The sequence below is a fragment of the Oncorhynchus kisutch genome, linkage group LG7, assembly GCF_002021735.2.
Source record: "Oncorhynchus kisutch isolate 150728-3 linkage group LG7, Okis_V2, whole genome shotgun sequence".
NCBI lineage: Eukaryota > Metazoa > Chordata > Actinopteri > Salmoniformes > Salmonidae > Oncorhynchus > Oncorhynchus kisutch.
Window position 1 is genome coordinate 48514274 of NC_034180.2, and position 21310 is coordinate 48535583.

A 21310-nucleotide genomic window follows, 5' to 3' on the forward strand; every position below is an offset into this window, starting at 1 on the left:
TGGCATATTTGTCTGGTTTATTTTCTTAATTCAAAATTAAACATTTTAAATGTTTATTTTATTTTTTTTACAATATATTTTATAATAAAAATGTCAAGGGAAAGCTGTGCAGATCAGACAAGAATAATACCAAACAAGTAACTTCTTGATAATGAAATTCAGTGCAATGTGGCTCCATTGTAACTGGTATTACCTGATTTAAAACAGACAATATGCTACACGAGCCTCTTCTGACTAACATGGTCTAAGGTATGCCACTTCTCCAGCAGGTTTGAATACATGATACTTTTACTTAAAAAAATATACATATTTTTTTTTTTTTAAACACAGGCACACCAAATCCACACATATATATGCAATACAATATATACATCATAAAAGTAAGCACTCAGAATTAGGATAAATAACGTTGCCATGTTTGCTGATTGACTGGCCTAAGGGATTTGCCAACACTAGTCCCTACAAAAGCCTCCATTTCTCTAAATGATTTACACGAATTTACTTTGTTTTTCTCGACCCACTCCTCATGACACTTGGTGACAAGATCAGGTGAGCTGTCCTCTTCGTTCAGCTAGCAGCACGGCCGTGGCAGTCAACCATCTCATACACACTCAACCCTACCACCCCAAAGAACGTGGTGGTATATGGCTCTTATGAGCCCAGGGCGTTGATGCCTCCCATCCTCTGTCTGAGAGTGTGTAGCAGATGTTTAGGCAGGCAGTCCCAGGACCCAGATAGCAACTCTCTGTGCTGCAGCGCTGCTTCCATACAGAACCTAAAACAAAATCAGGCAATATTTAACTTCCCAGTTCACATGGGAAGGTAAGTTTTAGGTTGACCACAAGATGTATTGTATCAAGAGTTGACGTGTTCATTAGGCAGAAGGAAACTGACTGAAACAGGGACCTGGACTTTGGGTTGTGTTCATTAATGCATGCAATGAAAAACAGTATTTCGGTGTATGGGCCATATTGTCTGGGTTCGGTTTCTACTCACCGAACAAGTGACTTGGGTTGAACAGTGAAAACCAGCAACTCTTTGCTGTGAGCCTGTTGAAAAAGAAATGGAAGAACATATTCAGACTGTACTTGGTAGTAAAACTGGTTATCAATCTTTTTTTTGTTCTAATTTCAAGTGACACCAAGAAAGGTCTAGTAGTTTATGACTGAGTGTTGTTCTAACCGTCCTCACCGCTCGTTGATGGGACAGCAGGTTGTTGGCACAGCCACCGAACACAAACACCTCCCCGCCAGGACCGGAACAGGCCGTGTGCCAGAGCCTGACACACACACAAAATCAGCGAAAAATCACCACTGACTCATAACACAAACAATGTACACAGTGAGACACGCAGCTTCTTTTCCTAACCACTTATTTGGTGATATTGTCATGAAGATAGTTTTTATAGACTCATTGATCTCTATGGAGATATTACCTGGGGCTCTCTGTGTGATTGTGCTTGAACTGCTGCCACTCGTTCTTGCTGACACAGTACAGCCAAGCATCACCTGTATACATGACAAATAGATAGAGGAATTCATTGTGGTCGAGCCATGGACTCTTAAGGAAAATTAAATATTCTTCACTCACTGAGCGTCTCTCGGGAAGTTGTGAAGCCTCCGAACAGGAATATGTGGTCAGGTGACACAGGGGTTAAGGAGTGCCATGAGCGTCCCACAGGACCCTGCTGAGGAACACTCCTGCAGAAGGCCAAGGAGAGGTGGAGGTGGGACCGGGAGAGGTGGAGGGGAGGTGGGACCGGGAGAGGTGGAGGTGGGACCGGGAGAGGTGGAGGGGAGGTGGGACCGGGAGAGGTGGAGGGGAGGTGGGACCGGGAGAGGTGGAGGGACCGGGAGAGGTGGAGGGGAGGTGGGACCGGGAGAGGTGGAGATGGGACCGGGAGAGGTGGAGATGGGACCGGGAGAGGTGGAGGTGGGACCGGGAGAGGTGGAGGTGGGACCGGGAGAGGTGGAGGTGGGACCGGGAGAGGTGGAGGTGGAGATGGGACCGGGAGAGGTGGAGGGGAGGTGGGACCGGGAGAGGTGGAGGGGAGGTGGGACCGGGAGAGGTGGAGGTGAGGTGGGACCGGGAGAGGTGGAGGTGGAGATGGGACCGGGAGAGGTGGAGGGGAGGTGGGACCGGGAGAGGTGGAGGGGAGGTGGGACCGGGAGAGGTGGAGATGGGACCGGGAGAGGTGGAGATGGGACCGGGAGAGGTGGAGATGGAGATGGGACCGGGAGAGGTGGAGGTGGGACCGGGAGAGGTGGAGATGGGACCGGGAGAGGTGGAGATGGGACCGGGAGAGGTGGAGGTGGAGATGGGACCGGGAGAGGTGGAGGTGGAGATGGGACCGGGAGAGGTGGAGGTGGAGATGGGACCGGGAGGGGTGGAGATGGGACCGGGAGAGGTGGAGGTGGAGATGGGACCGGGAGAGGTGGAGATGGGACCGGGAGAGGTGGAGATGGAGATGGGACCGGGAGAGGTGGAGGTGGGACCGGGAGAGGTGGAGGTGGGACCGGGAGAGGTGGAGGTGGGACCGGGAGAGGTGGAGGTGGGACCGGGAGAGGTGGAGGTGGGACCGGGAGAGGTGGAGGTGGGACCGGGAGAGGTGGAGATGGGACCGGGAGAGGTGGAGATGGGACCGGGAGAGGTGGAGGTGGAGATGGGACCGGGAGAGGTGGAGGTGGAGGTGGGACCGGGAGAGGTGGAGGTGGAGGTGGGACCGGGAGAGGTGGAGGTGGAGATGGGACCGGGAGAGGTGGAGGTGGAGATGGGACCGGGAGAGGTGGAGGTGGAGATGGGACCGGGAGAGGTGGAGGTGGGACCGGGAGAGGTGGAGGTGGGACCGGGAGAGGTGGAGGTGGGACCGGGAGAGGTGGAGGTGGGACCGGGAGAGGTGGAGGTGGGACCGGGAGAGGTGGAGGTGGAGATGGGACCGGGAGAGGTGGAGGTGGGACCGGGAGAGGTGGAGGTGGGACCGGGAGAGATGGAGGTGGAGGTGGGACCGGGAGAGATGGAGGTGGAGATGGGACCGGGAGAGGTGGAGGTGGAGATGGGACCGGGAGAGGTGGAGGTGGAGATGGGACCGGGAGAGGTGGAGGTGGGACCGGGAGAGATGGAGGTGGAGATGGGACCGGGAGAGGTGGAGGTGGAGATGGGACCGGGAGAGGTGGAGGTGGAGATGGGACCGGGAGAGGTGGAGGTGGGACCGGGAGAGGTGGAGGTGGGACCGGGAGAGGTGGAGGTGGAGATGGGACCGGGAGAGGTGGAGGTGGAGATGGGACCGGGAGAGGTGGAGGTGGAGATGGGACCGGGAGAGGTGGAGGTGGAGATGGGACCGGGAGAGGTGGAGGTGGAGATGGGACCGGGAGAGGTGGAGGTGGAGATGGGACCGGGAGAGGTGGAGGTGGAGATGGGACCGGGAGAGGTGGAGGTGGAGATGGGACCGGGAGAGGTGGAGGTGGAGATGGGACCGGGAGAGGTGGAGGTGGAGATGGGACCGGGAGAGGTGGAGGTGGAGATGGGACCGGGAGAGGTGGAGGTGGAGATGGGACCGGGAGAGGTGGAGGTGGAGATGGGACCGGGAGAGGTGGAGGTGGAGATGGGACCGGGAGAGGTGGAGGTGGAGATGGGACCGGGAGAGGTGGAGATGGGACCGGGAGAGGTGGAGATGGGACCGGGAGAGGTGGAGATGGGACCGGGAGAGGTGGAGATGGGACCGGGAGAGGTAGAGGTGGAGATGGGACCGGGAGAGGTGGAGGTGGAGGGGAGGTGGGACCGGGAGAGGTGGGACCGGGAGAGGTGGACCGGAGGTGGGACCGGGAGAGGTGGACCGGAGGTGGGACCAGGAGAGGTGGACCGGAGGTGGGACCGGGAGAGGTGGGACCGGGAGAGGTGGAGGGGAGCATGGGGAGGTGGAGGGGGAGAGGGTTAAGAGTTGTTAGTACCATCATGGTGAACACACAAGGACATCCATGGGTAAGAACACAACATCCTCCCATAAAAAAATGGATAAGTTGCCATAGCATACATTTCATGCCACTCCCAGGAATCCATGTCGATGTAGTACATGTCGTTCAGGCGGTAATCCTGTTGCGAAAGAGTCAAGCCTTACTCATATGGAGGAAGAGCATCAAACATTTAGAACACAATATCCTTTATAATCTATGTTGTAACAAGGCATAACAATATGTAAATCATATAAATTAACATCGTGAAGACCTAAATCTCTGTCTACAGGCCAGTGATATTGTTTTACATTAGACAGCATGACCATAAACTCAGCAGGAACTTGAGTAAACTCTATTTTCAAAGAACATTCCTACTTACCCTGTAACGCCCCCCAAACACGTAGCCTCGGTTGCCCACCTTGGCACAGGCATGCGCTGCCCGGGGAGAGGGGGCGTTGCCCTTTCGCCAGGAGAGAGGGAGGGAAAGGAGAGGTGAGAATGGGGCTCCCACTGAGACAGCTGTACAAAATGGCTTCCAACACAAAGTCGTAACGTGACAGGATTTATGGGAACGGCGTTACCTTGGTGACTGGCTGGCTCCAAGTGGACTTCTCCAGGTCTAAGATGTGAATGTGGTTGTTCCAGCCCCGCCCCGGATTATCTCCCTGTTACAACACACAGTGAAGGGGTTGTGTTCCTTAGGCCATGCAACAGAAAACATTTTTCTACAAAACACCAAAATTGACAACTCTTATTGGACAAGTCCAGGTTGTCCCTCCCTGTTTCAGTCCATTTTCTTCCGTTGGGTGCCTAATGAACACGACCAAGGATTTACCCTTACTGACGAGTCCCTTTACTGCAGACTAATAGACTAAACAGACCATTGTTTTCATACTGCCATTAAAAAGCAGCTGCAGAGTTGACCATACCATGAATGAAGTTTCATCATATTCAAATGTCCCTCGGTGAGCTCCTTGTGCCATATAGCCGTAGCCCCCGAAGAATACTAGCCTGTCGACACACAGAGCAGTTCATTGAGAAACATCAAAATAAACATCTCTTTCTTTAGAGGCAATATGTAATGGCGCAACAACAATATAATATAATCTAACTCACTGCCTGCCAATGGGCCACCTCACCGGTTCTATAATCTAACTCACTGCCTGCCAATGGGCCACCTCACCGGTTCTATAATCTAACTCACTGCCTGCCAATGGGCCACCTCACCGGTTCTATAATCTAACTCACTGCCTGCCAATGGGCCACCTCACCGGTTCTATAATCTAACTCACTGCCTGCCAATGGGCCACCTCACCGGTTCTATAATCTAACTCACTGCCTGCCAATGGGCCACCTCACCGGTTCTATAATCTAACTCACTGCCTGCCAATGGGCCACCTCACCGGTTCTATAATCTAACTCACTGCCTGCCAATGGGCCACCTCACCTGTTCTATAATCTAACTCACTGCCTGCCAATGGGCCACCTCACCGGTTCTATAATCTAACTCACTGCCTACCAATGGGCCACCTCAACGGTTCTATAATCTAACTCACTGACTGCCAATGGGCCACCTCACCTGTTCTATAATCTAACTCACTGACTGCCAATGGGCCACCTCACCGGTTCTATAATCTAACTCACTGCCTACCAATGGGCCACCTCACCGGTTCTATAATCTAACTCACTGACTGCCAATGGGCCACCTCACCGGTTCTATAATCTAACTCACTGCCTACCAATGGGCCACCTCACCGGTTCTATAATCTAACTCACTGCCTGCCAATGGGCCACCTCACCGGTTCTATAATCTAACTCACTGCCTGCCAATGGGCCACCTAACCGGTTCTATAATCTAACTCACTGACTGCCAATGGGCCACCTCACCTGTTCTTGTGGACCCAGCAGCCTAGTTTGTCCTTGCAGGACGGTGCCAGGCCCTTGAGATCCTTCATCTCCTCCCAGCAGAGGGCCGGTGTTCGGAGGGGGAGCCGGAAGACCTGAAGGCCACGAAGCAGAAGAGGGACAACGTTGCGATGGTATGAAATCAAAAAAGGTACAACATCATAAGTTTCGTAACAGACATTAACATTTAAATGGTTTGTTGGAAAACAGACTTCTGAGGTGAGATGTAGATAAATAAATAAATCCTGCCGTGATGAATTAACATCCGATGCTGAAAGTGGGGATTTTAACCAAAAAATTATCGAAAACATAGTTCTTAGCATGCAGTACATAAAATATTTTTGTAAACACAGTTTCTGAAAAGGGACGGACTGAACACAACCTTAGGTGCCAAGATTCTACAAGACATAACAGAGTCCATTGTACATGCACACACGGTATATTCTCACCCGGTCAGTGTTTCCCCTGGCATGGTGGCCTCCAAACAGATAGAGGACGCCATCCACACACACTCCACAGCTGCCAGACATGGAGGTATGCAGGTTACCCACAGTCATCTGCTTCTTCCTGCAAATACAGACAGTAGATATACAGTGCCTTGCGAAAGTATTCGGCCCCCTTGAACTTTGCGACCTTTTGCCACATTTCAGGCTTCAAACATAAAGATATAAAACTGTATTTTTTTTGTGAAGAATCAAAAACAAGTGGGACACAATCATGAAGTGGAACGACATTTATTGGATATTTCAGACTTTTTTAACAAATCAAAAACTGAAAAATTGGGCGTGCAAAATTATTCAGCCCCTTTACTTTCAGTGCAGCAAACTCTCTCCAGAAGTTCAGTGAGGATCTCTGAATGATCCAATGTTGAACTAAATGACTAATGATGATAGATACAATCCACCTGTGTGTAATCAAGTCTCCGTATAAATGCACCTGCACTGTGATAGTCTCAGAGGTCCGTTAAAAGCGCAGAGAGCATCATGAAGAACAAGGAACACACCAGGCAGGTCCGAGATACTGTTGTGAAGAAGTTTAAAGCCGGATTTGGATACAAAAATATTTCCCAAGCTTTAAACATCCCAAGGAGCACTGTGCAAGCGATAATATTGAAATGGAAGGAGTATCAGACCACTGCAAATCTACCAAGACCTGGCCGTCCCTGTAAACTTTCAGCTCATACAAGGAGAAGACTGATCAGAGATGCAGCCAAGAGGCCCATGATCACTCTGGATGAACTGCAGAGATCTACAGCTGAGGTGGGAGACTCTGTCCATAGGACAACAATCAGTCGTATATTGCACAAATCTGGCCTTTATGGAAGAGTAGCAAGAAGAAAGCCATTTCTTAAAGATATCCATAAAAAGTGTCGTTTAAAGTTTGCCACAAGCCACCTGGGAGACACATCAAACATGTGGAAGAAGGTGCTCTGGTCAGATAAAACCAAAATTGAACTTTTTGGCAACAATGCAAAACGTTATGTTTGGCGTAAAAGCAACACAGCTCATCACCCTGAACACACCATCCCCACTGTCAAACATGGTGGTGGCAGCATCATGGTTTGGGCCTGCTTGTCTTCAGCAGGGACAGGGAAGATGGTTAAAATTGATGGGAAGATGGATGGAGCCAAATACAGGACCATTCTGGAAGAAAACCTGATGGAGTCTGCAAAAGACCTGAGACTGGGACGGAGATTTGTCTTCCAACAAGACAATGATCCAAAACATAAAGCAAAATCTACAATGTAATGGTTCAAAAATAAACATATCCAGGTGTTAGAATGGCCAAGTCAAAGTCCAGACCTGAATCCAATCGAGAATCTGTGGAAAGAACTGAAAACTGCTGTTCACAAATGCTCTCCATTCAACCTCACTGAGCTCGAGCTGTTTTGCAAGGAGGAATGGGAAAAAATTTCAGTCTCTCGATGTGCAAAACTGATAGAGACATACCCCAAGCGACTTACAGCTGTAATCGCAGCAAAAGGTGGCGCTACAAAGTATTAACTTAAGGGGGCTGAATAATTTTGCACGCCCAATTTTTCAGTTTTTGATTTGTTAAAAAAGTCTGAAATATCCAATAAATGTCGTTCCACTTCATGATTGTGTCCCACTTGTTGTTGATTCTTCACAAAAAAATACAGTTTTATATCTTTATGTTTGAAGCCTGAAATGTGGCAAAAGGTCGCAATGTTCAAGGGGGCCGAATACTTTCGCGAGGCACTGTAAGGGCTCTGGTCAAAAGTAGGGCACTATATAGGGAGCCATATCATTTGAGACACGCTAGACACTAACAAAAGTATATTTAAAAATAATTATTACCATCGTTCTGTCTCCATGTTGTAGATCCAGATTTCATTCCTTGGCAAGTATAAGTCAAAGAAGCCAGTGGTCTGGGAATTCTAATGACAAGACAAACGAGGGAAGTCAATGGAATTACATAATCTGTAAACATGTTGGCTGGGAGTTCGGCTGTGTTATATCTGGCAAAGTGGACTGTGGCAAATGGTATTCATAGGTCAAAGTTGACAGCAAATCTTCCAATAAAAACTATAATTGATTGAAGACTGATTGATCATTGTTTCAATCATTGATTAAAATGGTATAGTTCCAAATTAAATTATTTAGATACACTATCATATAAACAAGTCTATTCAGAATGCCTGTCATACTTGCTTACCTTATATCCTCCCCAAACGTACATGTAGTGTCCATCCACCGCTGCTATGTGGCCACTGCGCTCAGCTGGCTGCTCCAACTCAAAGGGCTCTGCTTCTGTGTCCAGAACAACTACATCCTCATCATCGAGTTCATCAGCCTCATCCACCACCCAGTCAAATTCTCCCTCCTCTTCATCCCTCTCCAACTCCTCATCTTCCTCAACAGGCAAGGGGTCAGGAATGTCCTCCTCCATTTCTGCCATGATCACCTGGAAGGGAGAAGAGAGCTACATAGTTTTGCATACACAGGGATTCAGAGTAGAGGAGTATGAGGGGTATTGGAACAATACAGACATTCACTATAGTTAAATCTCATCCCAACATGCAGCTAGCTATAGGATATAGCTAAGCAGGTAGCTCAGCCAACAATGGGCTGTGTTATGAACAGGGTTAGTATGACTAAAAAGAGAATACGTTTTACAGTATGAATTCTAAGAGATTTATAAGTAATTCAGATTGTAAAATGTCTTCTCTTTTTAGTCAAATATATAGCGTTAGCTGTTACAGGGTAGGACTAGAATTGTTGTTGCCGGCTAAGTAAGTTAATATCAACAGCTGGCAACTGTTTCAGTACCACCATGGCTGATGGTTGGTGCCCTGACTGTTGGTTTACATGGAAACACAAGTCATGATGTTGGTTTGCTTGCCATCATGAAGACAATATAAATGCGTAGCTTGTGCAAAAAGACTAGTTTGCAGTAAGCATCATGTTTTGCATATACCGACTCAACGTGACACCAAAAGCTACCTAGCCAACGTTAGCAAACTTAGCTGTCTGCAAGCTAGCTAACGTACTACACAGTTCGCCCTATCAACCAATTTAACTGCGTTTTAACGCCACCTAAACTTTGAAAAAAGGAACTATGCAACCTTTCAACAACAACAACAAAAAATCCACTTACGTAGTCTGCTTTAAATGGTCCACGGCTGCTTTGGCCTTCAGTGTGAAACGTTGTTTTTGTTCAGTGATTATTATGCGACATCTGGTTGAAGTCGTCAATTACAAGATGCCTGACCGGAATTAACCAATAACTTCTTATTTCCGCCATCTTTGTGAGGTCAAATATAATCATTTGATTTATGCAAGTACAGAAGAGTCAACATTAACCAGTCAAGTAAAAAAGCACAAAGATGACAATTCAATGACAGTGAACCTTTATTCTCCATGATACAAAAGGTACATACAAATAAAATAAAAAGGGATTTAGCAAAAGTATTTTTAGACATATTTTACAAACATTTTTTTTTTTACACAACTATAACAGCCGATTCCCCCCCGTCCAAAATAATCCTTATGGTCTTTAGAGGCTTTGAAGTTTGCTGTGAGGAAAAATAAAACATATTTAGATCAGCAAAGAGAAATGAAGACTGCCATGAAAACCAAGTTGACTCTCAATATACTATAGTTACCATATTGCCAGTAAAGCAATGATTAGCACCAAGTGAATTATGTGTAGAGCATGCATAAACAAAGAGTAAAAAAATAAATCTCACCTGTCCTCAACGGTCCTGTTGGATGGGTAATATACCTTAAAAGTGAAGCCACTTTTTGGGAAGGAGCCCTGCAAGAACAGAATGACAATATATATAAAAAAATATTTTTAAAATCTTAAATTAAGAATATAAGATCTCATCATAATATAGTTCGAAACCCAAGACCAACATCTCATACCGAGTCTCATAATAAAACAAAATGGTGGAAATCTAGGAATAAGCATAACGTACCGGGTTGATGCAGAGGCAGTCTGTGTTGGAGATGTTGAAAGGGTCATATTTGTCCGCAAAGATGATGACATCAGGCACGGGGTACACCCGTAAAGCATAGTCATAGGCCCAGAACACTGGACTGACATACAGCGGCAGGGGAGTCAGGTGGCCCTGAGACAAGATGGTCTTCACAAACTGGGGAAAGAGAGTTTATTGGTGATTGTCAGACATTTTCATGTCGTTATCATTCATGAAGAATAAATTTAACTACAGGACAAATATTCACGCAAAGCACCTCAGAGTAGGGGTGCTGATCTAGGTGTGTGTGTGTGTGGGGGGGGGGTGATGCGCTTTGTGAATACGGGCCAAACTAACTAGCTAAGTTTATATAATGTACAGTACCAGTCAAAATTTTGGACACATCTACTCATTCAAGAGGTTTGCTTTATTTTTTGTATTTTATACATTGTAGAATTATGGTGAAGACATCAAAACTATGAAATAACACATATGGAATCATGTAGTAAACCAAAAAAGTGTTAAATTAAATAGATTTTAGATTCTTCAAAGTAGCCACCCTTTGCCTTGACAGATTTGCATACTCTTGGCATTCTCTCAACCAGCATCACCGGGAATGCTTTTCCAACAGTCTTGAAGGAGTTCCCACATATGCTGAGCACCTGTTGGCTGCTTTTCCTTCACTCTGAGGTCCAACTCATCCCAAACCATCTCAATTGGGCTGAGGTCAGGTGATTGTGAAGGCCAGGTCATCTGATGCAGCACTCCATCACTCTCCTTCTTGGTCAAATAGCCCTCATACAGCCTAGAAAGAAAACACTCTAAAGCCTATATAGAAAACACTCTAAAGTTTCCAAAACTGTCAAAATATTGTCTGTGAGCCTCCCGGGTATCGCAGTGGTTAAGGGCGCTGTACTGCAGCGCCAGCTGTGCCACCAGAGACTCTGGGTTCGCGCCCAGGCTCTGTCGTAACCGGCCGCGACCGGGTGGTCTGTGGGGCGACGCACAATTGGCATAACGTCATCCGGGTTAGGCCGGTAGGGATATCCTTGTCTCATTCGCACCAGCGACTCCTGTGGCGGGCCGGGCGCAGTGCACGCTAACCAAGGTTGCCAGGTGCACAGTGTTTCCTCTGACACATTGGTGCGCGGCTGGCTTCCGGGTTGGATGCGCTCGGTGTTAAGAAGCAGTTTGGCTTGGTTGGGTATTGGAGGACGCATGACTTTGAACCTTGTAGAGTTATAGCGATGAGACAAGATAGTAGCTACTAACAATTGCATACCACGAAATTGGGGAGAAAAAGGGGGTAAAAATGTATATTTAAAATTATTTTATTTTTATATTGTCTGTGAGTATAACATAACTGATATTGCAGGCGAAAACCTGAGGAAAATCCCATCAGGAAGTGCCTCTTATTTTGAAACCTCTGTTCCTATGCATGCCTATCCTCCATTTAAAGGGATATCAACCAGATTCCATTTTCTATGGCTTCCCTAAGGTGTCATTCTTTAGACATAGTTTCCGGCTTTTATTTTGAAAAATGAGCGAGAAAGATCACATTGCGTAAGTGGATAGGTGGAGGCTCTCAGAGTGAGTTTTGCACAACAGAGTAAAGCAGCCATTGTTTCTCCCTGTCCTATTGAAAAACCTACACTCCCGGGTTGATATATTATCGAATATCTATTTTAAAAACGATGATTATAAAAAACGTTTGACATGTTTCTGTAGACATTATGGATATTATTTGGATTTTCGTCTGCGTTGTTGTGACCTCTCTTTCCTGTGGATTTCTGAACATAACGCGACAAACAAACGGAGGTATTTTGGATATAAAAATAATCTTTATGGAACAAAAGGAACATTTGTTGTGTGGGAGTCTCGTGAGTGAAAACATCCGAAGATCAAAGGTAAACGATTAATTTGATTGCTTTTCTGCTTTTCGTGACCAAGCTACCTGATACTATGCTGTCCGGTCCTCTGGCAGTCTCTATGGGGGTGCCACAGGGTTCAATTCTCGGACCGACTCTTTTCTCTGTATATATCAATGATGTTGCTCTTGCTGCGGGCGATTCCCTGATCCACCTCTACGCAGACGACACCATTCTATATACTTCCGGCCCGTCCTTGGACACTGTGCTATCTAACCTCCAAACGAGCTTCAATGCCATACAACACTCCTTCCGTGGCCTCCAACTGCTCTTAAACGCTAGTAAAACTAAAAGCATGCTTTTCAACCGTTCACTGCCTGCACCCGCACGCCCGACTAGCATCACCACCCTGGATGGTTCCGACCTAGAATATGTGGACATCTATAAGTACCTAGGTGTCTGGCTAGACTGTAAACTCTCCTTCCAGACTCATATTTTATTTTTTATTTTATTTTACCTTTATTTAAGCAGGTAGGCAAGTTGAGAACAAGTTCTCATTTACAATTGTGACCTGGCCAAGATAAAGCAAAGCAGTTCGACAGATACAACGACACAGAGTTACACATGGAGTAAAACAAACATACAGTCAATAATACAGTATAAACAAGTCTATATACAATGTGAGCAAATGAGGTGAGAAGGGAGGTAAAGGCAAAAAAGGCCATGGTGGCAAAGTAAATACAATATAGCAAGTAAAACACTGGAATGGTAAATATCAAACATCTCCAATCTAAAATCAAATCTAGAGTGGGCTTTCTATTCCGCAACAAAGCCTCCTTCACTCACGCCGCCAAACTTACCCTAGTAAAACTGACTATCCTACCGATCCTCGACTTAGGAAATGTCATCTACAAAATAGCTTCTAATACTCTACTCAGCAAACTGGATGCAGTTTATCACAGTGCCATCTGTTTTGTTACTAAAGCACCTTATACCACCCACCACTGCGACCTGTATGCTCTAGTCGGCTGGCCCTCGCTACATATTCGTCGCCAGACCCACTGGCTCCAGGTCATCTACAAGTCCATGCTAGGTAAAGCTCCGCCTTATCTCAGTTCACTGGTCACGATGGCAACACCCACCCGTAGCACGCGCTCCAGCAGGTGTATCTCACTGATCATCCCTAAAGCCAACACCTCATTTGGCCGCCTTTCGTTCTAGTTCTCTGCTGCCTGTGACTGGAACGAATTGCAAAAATCACTGAAGTTGGAGACTTTTATCTCCCTCACCAACTTCAAACATCTGCTATCTGAGCAGCTAACCAATCGCTGCAGCTGTACATAGTCTATCGGTAAATAGCCCACCCAATTGTACCTACCCCATCCCCATACTGTTTATATTTATTTACTTTTCTGCTCTTCCAGTGTTAATCTGCAAAATTGTAATTATTCGCCTACCTCCTCATGCCTTTTGAACACAATGTATATAGACTTTTTTTTCTACTGTGTTATTGGACTTGTTAATTGTTTACTCTATGTGTAACTCTGTTGTCTGTTCACACTGCTATGCTTTATCTTGGCCAGGTCGCAGTTGCAAATGAGAACTTGTTCTCAACTAGCCTACCTGGTTAAATAAAGGTGAAATATATATTTTTTTTTAAATACTAAGTGTACTTAATGTTTTGTCATGCGATCGATAAACTTACACAAACGCTTGGATTGCTTCTCGCTGTAAAGCATAATTTCAAAATCTGAGACGACAGGTGGATTAACAAAAGGCTAAGCTGTGTTTTGCAATATTTCACTTGTGATTTCATGAATATGAATAGTTTTTGTCATTATTTGAATGTGGCGCTATGCAATTTAGCGGTTGCTGATGACAATTATCCCGCTCAAGGGATGGGTAGCGTCAAGAAGTTAAGGAGGAAAGAAATCCCACAAATGAACAAGACACACCGGTTAATTGAAATGCATTCCAGGTGACTACCTCATGAAGCTGGTTGAGAGAATGCCAAGTGTGTGAAGCTGTCATCAAAGCAAAGGGTGGCTACTTTGAAGAATCTCAAATAAAATATGTTAAACACTTTTTTGGTTACTACATGATTCCATATGTGTTCTTTCATAGTTTTGATGTCTTCACTATTATTCTACAATGTTGAAAATAGTAAAAATAAAGAAAATCCCTGGAATAAAGTAGTTTTGACTGGTAATGTAGGTAATTGTACTAGTATATGTTGGGTATGTCATAACTGAGAAGCTAAGACTCACATGGTTTGGAATGTCGAGGTTGCTGCTAGGCAGTCGGACACAATTTCTGCACATCTTGTTCACCAGGTCTTCTCTGATGACAACAATCTCCTGGCTGCAGTACTGGATTCTGACATAGGAACATTTGAGTCACAGGTCGTGAGATGTTAAAAGACTACATGCAATGACAAAACCTGTGAGAACTAACTGTCAAAGAATGGTCAATTGTTATCACAGAAAGTTTGTGGCACCTGAACGGTGGAGGACGGGCTTGTGGTAATGGCTGGGGTGGAATAGGTGGAATGGTATTAAGTACATCAAACACATGGTTTTAAAGCGTTTGATGCCATTCCATTTGCTCCGTTCCAGCCATTATTATGAGCCGTCCTCCCCTCAGCAGCCTTGACTGTTTGTTATAATGAGCAAATGGAACCAAATGTTTTTGACAATGTTGGGCTTTGTTGCCAAAATCCAAACTTTTATCCACTTCCCCAGTCAGATGAACTGGATACGATTTTTATGTCTCTCTGATCTTAAACATATGGAGATGGGAGAACCTTCCAGGAGGACAAACATCTCTGCAGCACTCCACCAATGAGACCTTTACGCTAGAGTGGCCAGACGGAAGCCACTCCTCAGTAAATGGCACATGACAGCCCACTTAAGAATTCGCCAAACGGCACCTAAAGGACTCTGACCATGAGAAACAAGATTCTCTGGCCTGATGAAACCAAGATTGAACTCTTTGGCCTGAATGCCAAGTGTCAGGTCTGGAGGAAACCTGGCACCATCCCTACGGTGAAGCATGGTGGTGGCAGCATCATGCTGTGGGGATGTTTTCAGTGGCAAGGACTGGGAGACTAGTCAGGATCGAGGGAAAGATGAACGGAGCAAAGTACAGAGAGATCCCTGATGAAAACCTGCTCCAGAGCACTCCGGACCTCAGACTGGGGTGAAGGTTCACCTTCCAACAGCACAACGACCCTAAGCACTCAACCAAGACAACGCAGAAGTGGCTTCGGGAAAAGTCTCTGAATGTCCTTGTGGCCCAGCCAGAGCCCGGACTTGAACCCAATCGAACATCTAGGGAGAGACCTGAAAATAGCTGTACAGCGATGCTCAAGTTCCAACCTAAAAGAGCTTGGGAGGATCTGTAGAGAAGAATGGTAGAAACTCCCCAAATACAGGTGTGCCAAGCTTTTAGCGTCATACCCAAGAACATGCAAGTCTGTAATCGTTGCCAAGGGTAGCTTCAACGAAGCACTGAGTAAAGGGTCTGAATACTTATGTAAATGCGATTTTTTTATATATATATAAAAAAAAAATCTAAAACTCAGTTTTACTTTGTCATTATGGGGCATTGTTTGTATATTGATATATTGATACAGGGGAAAAAACGATTTAATCAATTTTAGAATAAGGCTGTAACAAAATGTGGATAAAGTCAAGGGGTCTGGATAGTTTCCGAATGCACTGTATATCCCTTTAATAAAGCTCAAGAGACAAATTCCTCAAAATAGAATAAATCAACAAATATTATATTTCCAAGTTGATTCACAACCGGCCGTGATTGGGAGTCCCTTCGGGCGGCGCACAATTGGCCTAGCATCGTCTGGGTTTGCCCATGGTAAATAAGAGTCATTGTAAATAAGAATTTGTTCTTAACTGACTTGCCTAGTTAAATAAAGGTTTAAAACATTTAAAAATACATATATTTCAGTCACCTGCATGGGTTGGTAGTGAACACAGAGAATGGCACCCTCTGTCTGAACTCCTCAGTGATGTGGTCTGCCAATGGGGGCCTGAGGACACAAGTATTTATATCAAGTACAGTACATCAGAGGACTACAGTCAAATCATGAGCAACACAACAGAGGAATAACAGGTATCTTGTTTTTCAACTCTCACCTGGGTAGAATTGTACTCGGACCAGGGTCTTCAGGCCCGGGGACGAACACGAAGCGACTACTGCAATTTTGAAAGGATGCATTCAGTTAGACAAGTAAACACAACAATTTCCCGTAGAAGACCCATAATGCAGCATGGTGAATATTTCCCAAACAGTTTGTCACCCTGGATGCAACAATGTAGTACTGTTGAAATTGTTTCCTGGAATATCAGACTTTTAGGTCAACCAAGTGGTTTTCCTCCCTCACACGTTACCTGTTGTGGATGCTGGGATATTCACAGATTGCATCGGCAAGAACTTTCAAAGACTCTGGGGGGGGGGGGAGAAAATACTTCAATTGTGTGTACTAATGCTTCTGTCATAACCCATTTGCCAGGCCAGTATAACTTCACAAGCAGGGCATTATTATTTTTTCTTTCTTACCTTTGAGTGATTTGATTTGTGTTTTTCCATAGGGGGCCGAGGAGAAGTTGCCGCAGAAGATGAAGCAGGTAGGAGGCATGGCTGCGTATCCTACAATGGAAACATGCTAAGATTGTTTCAGACCATACTATTAAGCAGGAGAGATAGAAATTGAGCCCACTGATGGAGACTTCAAAATCTGTCAGAGATGGACATGAAACGCATGACAATAACCATCAGTGTCAACATTAATACGACTTGCATAAATGCTCGAGTCAATCAATGAACCCAATTGTATCTAGAAAGCCTTTTTTACATAAACAGTTGTCACAAAGTGCTTTACAGTAACCTGGTTAATACCCCCATACGAGCTCCTCTTCTGTCAGTGACGTTATGGGTGGAACGAACCTGAGAACATAAGGTGGATCTTCTCCAGCACCTCCACGCTGTCCAGCCACACGTCTGAGACCACCACAAACATGGCGTCCTCGTTCTCTTCCTCCAGCTGCTTTAGCTTGGCTGAGGCCTTCACCGATGTGGTGGACGGCCCACCGAAGAAGTTCACGTTACCGTAGTAGGCCCTAAAAAAGTCCATGCTCATCAGCTGTTTTTTACATTTATTTGTTTATCTTCTTGTATATATATATATAAATAAACATAGGGGAAAGGAAAATATATTTTTAAATGCCAACTGTAGAGTTAAAAACAATACATTGGAATTTAAAATAACTATCGCCCTTCTCAGTAGACCTACTGATTTTCAGAGGAGAATACATTATGTAGGTAATGTGCATTTCTAAATGAAGACAACACTGATAGGTCAGCAACATTGTAATCTATTGACCTTGTGGTGGATGATGGCTCAGTCGGCGGGAATCCAAATGCGTTGACATGGAAGACTGAGTCCTCATACCAGCCTATGGGGGGGAAAGAGGACCGGACTACTAAGTCATTGCATAACACAATAAGGTATATCTCCTTCAATGTCCATTAACGTGGATGGAGAAGATCAATTATTTTACCTTCTGCCAAAACAAAGCAGGACTCTGTGTAAAGTCCACTGTGGAACTGGTGAGGACAAGGTTAAAGAAAACATGCATGATCTGAAATACAATCAAAATTGACGAAATTCAAGATTTTAATTGGCCCCTTGAATTATGTAAGAACATTTGTAGCATTCGCTCTCCATCACCATCCCCACCAGTGAAAGGATATTGCCTTTGAGAGGTTCAGCTGTACTGTACCACTGGGGTCTTCCAGATAGAATTTCCCCTGAAAAAAAAAAAAAACATTCCAGGTGAAGCTGGTTGAGAGTTGGCCAAGAGTGTGCAAAACTGTCATCAAGGCAAAAGGTGGCTACTTTGAAGAATCTCAAATATATTTAGATTTGTTTAACACTTTTTTGGTTACTGCATGATTCCATGTGTTATTTCATAGTTTTGATGTCTTCACAAATATTCTACAATGTAGAAAATAGTAAAAATAAAGAAAAACCCTGGAATGAGTAGGTGTGTCCAAACTTTTGACTGGCACTGTATATCTATAGATATTACTATATTTTCCAATTAAAAAGTAATTAACATGAATTTTAGCTGCTCACCTCTTTAAGCTGTGTGACCATCCCCAAAACAATGACCTCTCCTAGTTTAGCCGTACTACCTAAAAGTGCTTCAACAGTCTGAAGCTGAAAACAAGAACAGAGCAAGATCAGGGCAATCAATGTTCAACATGAGAACATCCTCTTAGGTTATATCAAATCCACTAAACATGTTTAAGTGTGTTTTAGGTTATGACAGAGTTATTACCTGAAATTTGTTTCTGCCTTCTTCTGCTGCTGCCCCTATTACAGGTGGGGTGAAGAGTTCGTGCCGATGTGTACGCTACAGAAACGGGGTAACTGTCAATGTGGATCAGGGTACACCTTTATTTATCACGGATTTAATTTTTCATTTATTTAAGTGGATTGGGAACACATTCTCTTTACAACGACCTCACAGAGAGCAGCGTCTCAGGAAAGAAAAGTTTTTTTAAAGTAACTGTCCAATGAAAATCTCACTTTTAAAAGTTAATATTCTGTTAACCCATACCCAAATAATGTTGATGACTCATCCTACACTCGTATGTGGCCAAAGCATAAATTGGAGATTTTTTTATTTTTTTAACCCCACCTCAAACTTGTACCTCAAACAGACTGTTTAAAATGCTTGCTATTTCCTCATAAATGATGTCGTCCTCCTGAGGAAGATGAGCTGGCCAATCAGCGGTCTGCTCTAGTGAACATTTTTAATGACCACTATACCCCCACAGAAAATATGCTTTTTAACATACTGTTATTAACAAAAAAATTTTAAGGAAAACTTTTTCACTCATATTGTAATTACATATAGGTAATATTATGTCAGAGAAGTCTGGAAACACTGGTACAGTTGCTTTAAGGCCAAAATATACAAAGATCATCAAACTATGATGGATTCAGAGGGCAAAGAAATGTAGCCTACTGACCTGCTGTAGGAGTATGTAGCGTTCCCTAAAGAGCTCTGCCTTGTCCCTGGCTGAGCCACAGAGACTTGGAACAGAGTGGGTGGTCATGTTGAGGCTAGGTGAAGAACAAACAACGCTTTCACTGATGGGTTTCTTCACATGTTGGTTTCAATAGAAAGATCATTTATTCTAGAGTGTTTTTGATAAAACATGTGAACCATGTAGACTAGATGTGGTCAACCTATAGTAGTAGTAGTTTTATTACCTTGCATGTTGCCAGTACTTGGCAGATAAAAGCTGAATCAAGTACACAGCACAAACAAGTAATTAAACAAGTAAACAAACAGTAAAGCATCAGGAAGTCAAGGTTTATACATTCATACTTACGGTACAAACTTCTTCCTCTCTGTGCTGTAGATATATCTTGGCACGTCAAAAGCGCCAATTATGTTGAAAACATTATCTCTGAAAATAATTAAATAGTTCACACGAATAAGTCAAATTTGAGGATGACTATCTAGAGAATGTGTATGAAACTGGGTATTGTGAGACTGACACCTTTCTCAACTTACATGGTTTCATCACATGACTGGCTGCAGTCCTGAACAGCAGTCTCCACCACAGCCAGCTCAATCATACTGGAGGACACTGTCCAGGAGAAGAGGAATAGCTACATCATTCACAAGCATCGAATATTCTGAAATACATTTGTGGCAACAGGTAGCCTAGTGGTTAGAGCATTGGACTAGTAACCAAAAGGTTGCAAGATCGAATCCCCGAGATGACAATGTAAAAATCTGTCGTTCTGCCTCTGAACAAGGCAGTTAACCCACTGTTCCTAGGCCGTCATTGAAAATAAGAATTTGTTCTTAACTGACTTGCCTAGTTAAATAAAAGGTCATGTAAAAAAATAGCCAACACAACTGACTGTATTGAGTTTTGTACATAATTTTTAGTAGCTTGTTATGATCGAAGAAGACGTACATGGCTGCTTCTCCACAGCATCCATGACTCTCTCGATGACATCATCCAGTTCAAGCTCATCGACAGACTCCAACACCTCCACCAGGTACCTGCTGGCTTCCCTGGAGGACAACAACAACACAACGAACACATCTGAGGGGTATACTACAAAGCTGGATCAAGGAGTTAGCCAGCTAACTTGTCTGAATATTCTGAAATAACTTTTTTAGATAAGATATACTTGAAATGGGCATGGTCTAATTGACTTAATAACCAAACACATATCTATGTTTAGCTAACTTTCAAATCAATTGTTATTTCTGGTTGTTTATCAAAGTTTGCTGGCTAACTCATTGACGCTGCTTTGTAGTATACCTCTGACTGCCAGACATCAATCCCATCATTCCTATTAAAAACATACAACATTTGCATTAATTTCTATAGATTAAATGCTTAAATATGCATAGCATACTACTAAAATGTCTAGCTAGCTGTCCATGTAATTTACTGTAGCTAAGCTAACCTTAGCCTCCTAGTTTCTTTCTTGGTATCACTGACACAACAAGACAGATTTAGCTACTAACTAGTAATGCAGCCATTACATTTACTGTAAACCAAATATTATGTCAAGAACAACATGATTGACAAATGACAGCGTACGGTCGAAGCATAAGTCCCCTCATCTTGAAACCAGCAGATACTTTCGTCTTCACTCTGCGAACCTCCATGTTCAATCTTTCTTCAACAATCAACATTTGGCGCTAAATATTAACTTCCGCCTATATGTTTCGTCACTTCCTTCAAAGCAAAGATTCTACACAAGCTTCACTACTGCACGATTCTGCCGATATTTGCTGTTTGAAGTCAGCTGAGGTTTTCAAAACAGTGGGTATTCTCAAAAACACATGGATAAAGCAGCCAGACATGTAAATAGCTATTACCCAGATTATTACTTATCATTGCATGATCAATTGGCATGGTTATTAATGTATATCAGTCTTGTCATATGTTTATTTATCATATCGCAATATTATTCTAAAATGTTTCCCGCACATAATTTTGTTGGTGTAAAAACTAATACAGAATAGAACAACCATTATTAGTAGGTCAGGTTGAAGGATAGATCATAAGTGTCCAAAAAGACA

At 44.3% G+C, this 21310-nt stretch overlaps 2 protein-coding genes across 2 annotated transcripts; both read right to left on the minus strand.

Moving 5' to 3' along the window:
• Positions 1-9620, minus strand: klhdc2 (kelch domain containing 2). The gene is made up of 14 exons (XM_020488368.2): positions 9474-9620; positions 8532-8780; positions 8174-8253; positions 6305-6422; positions 5838-5950; positions 4880-4961; positions 4532-4615; positions 4330-4410; positions 4031-4089; positions 1591-1700; positions 1436-1508; positions 1192-1279; positions 997-1049; positions 1-775 (listed from the first exon to the last, which is right to left on the minus strand). Exons 2-14 carry the CDS (start codon positions 8772-8774, stop codon positions 652-654), a joined length of 1308 nt encoding a protein of 435 aa, XP_020343957.1. The 5' UTR covers positions 8775-8780; positions 9474-9620; the 3' UTR covers positions 1-651.
• An 89-nt stretch (positions 9621-9709) lies between these two features.
• On the minus strand, positions 9710-20946 carry pole2 (polymerase (DNA directed), epsilon 2). Its single transcript, XM_020487212.2, has 19 exons — positions 20826-20946; positions 20187-20287; positions 19775-19850; positions 19590-19667; positions 19224-19317; positions 18527-18601; positions 18322-18405; positions 17937-17993; positions 17744-17792; positions 17566-17638; positions 17130-17302; positions 16743-16832; positions 16574-16628; positions 16319-16378; positions 16135-16212; positions 14432-14540; positions 10297-10473; positions 10066-10133; positions 9710-9891 (listed from the first exon to the last, which is right to left on the minus strand). The coding sequence occupies exons 1-19, from the start codon at positions 20918-20920 to the stop codon at positions 9873-9875; spliced, it is 1611 nt and encodes a 536-aa protein (XP_020342801.1). The 5' UTR covers positions 20921-20946; the 3' UTR covers positions 9710-9872.
• Positions 20947-21310: the final 364 nt, after the last annotated feature.

What these genes read in the sequence shown, in the direction of transcription:
- klhdc2 (XM_020488368.2), bottom strand. Translation starts at nt 8,774, where the DNA reads ATGGCAGAAATGGAGGAGGACATTCCTGACCCCTTGCCTGTTGAGGAA. An exon ending in TGCTGGGTCCACAAGAACAG is followed by an intron (nt 4,962 to 5,837) that starts GTGAGGTGGCCC and finishes GTGTGTCGACAG; the next exon opens with GCTAGTATTCTTCGGGGGCT. An exon ending in TGTTTGGGGGGCGTTACAGG is followed by an intron (nt 4,090 to 4,329) that starts GTAAGTAGGAAT and finishes CTTTCGCAACAG; the next exon opens with GATTACCGCCTGAACGACAT.
- pole2 (XM_020487212.2), bottom strand. Translation starts at nt 20,920, where the DNA reads ATGTTGATTGTTGAAGAAAGATTGAACATGGAGGTTCGCAGAGTGAAG. An exon ending in AGGGGACTTATGCTTCGACC is followed by an intron (nt 20,288 to 20,825) that starts GTACGCTGTCAT and finishes GTTGTCCTCCAG; the next exon opens with GGAAGCCAGCAGGTACCTGG. An exon ending in AGCTGAACCTCTCAAAGGCA is followed by an intron (nt 17,793 to 17,936) that starts ATATCCTTTCAC and finishes CCTTGTCCTCAC; the next exon opens with CAGTTCCACAGTGGACTTTA.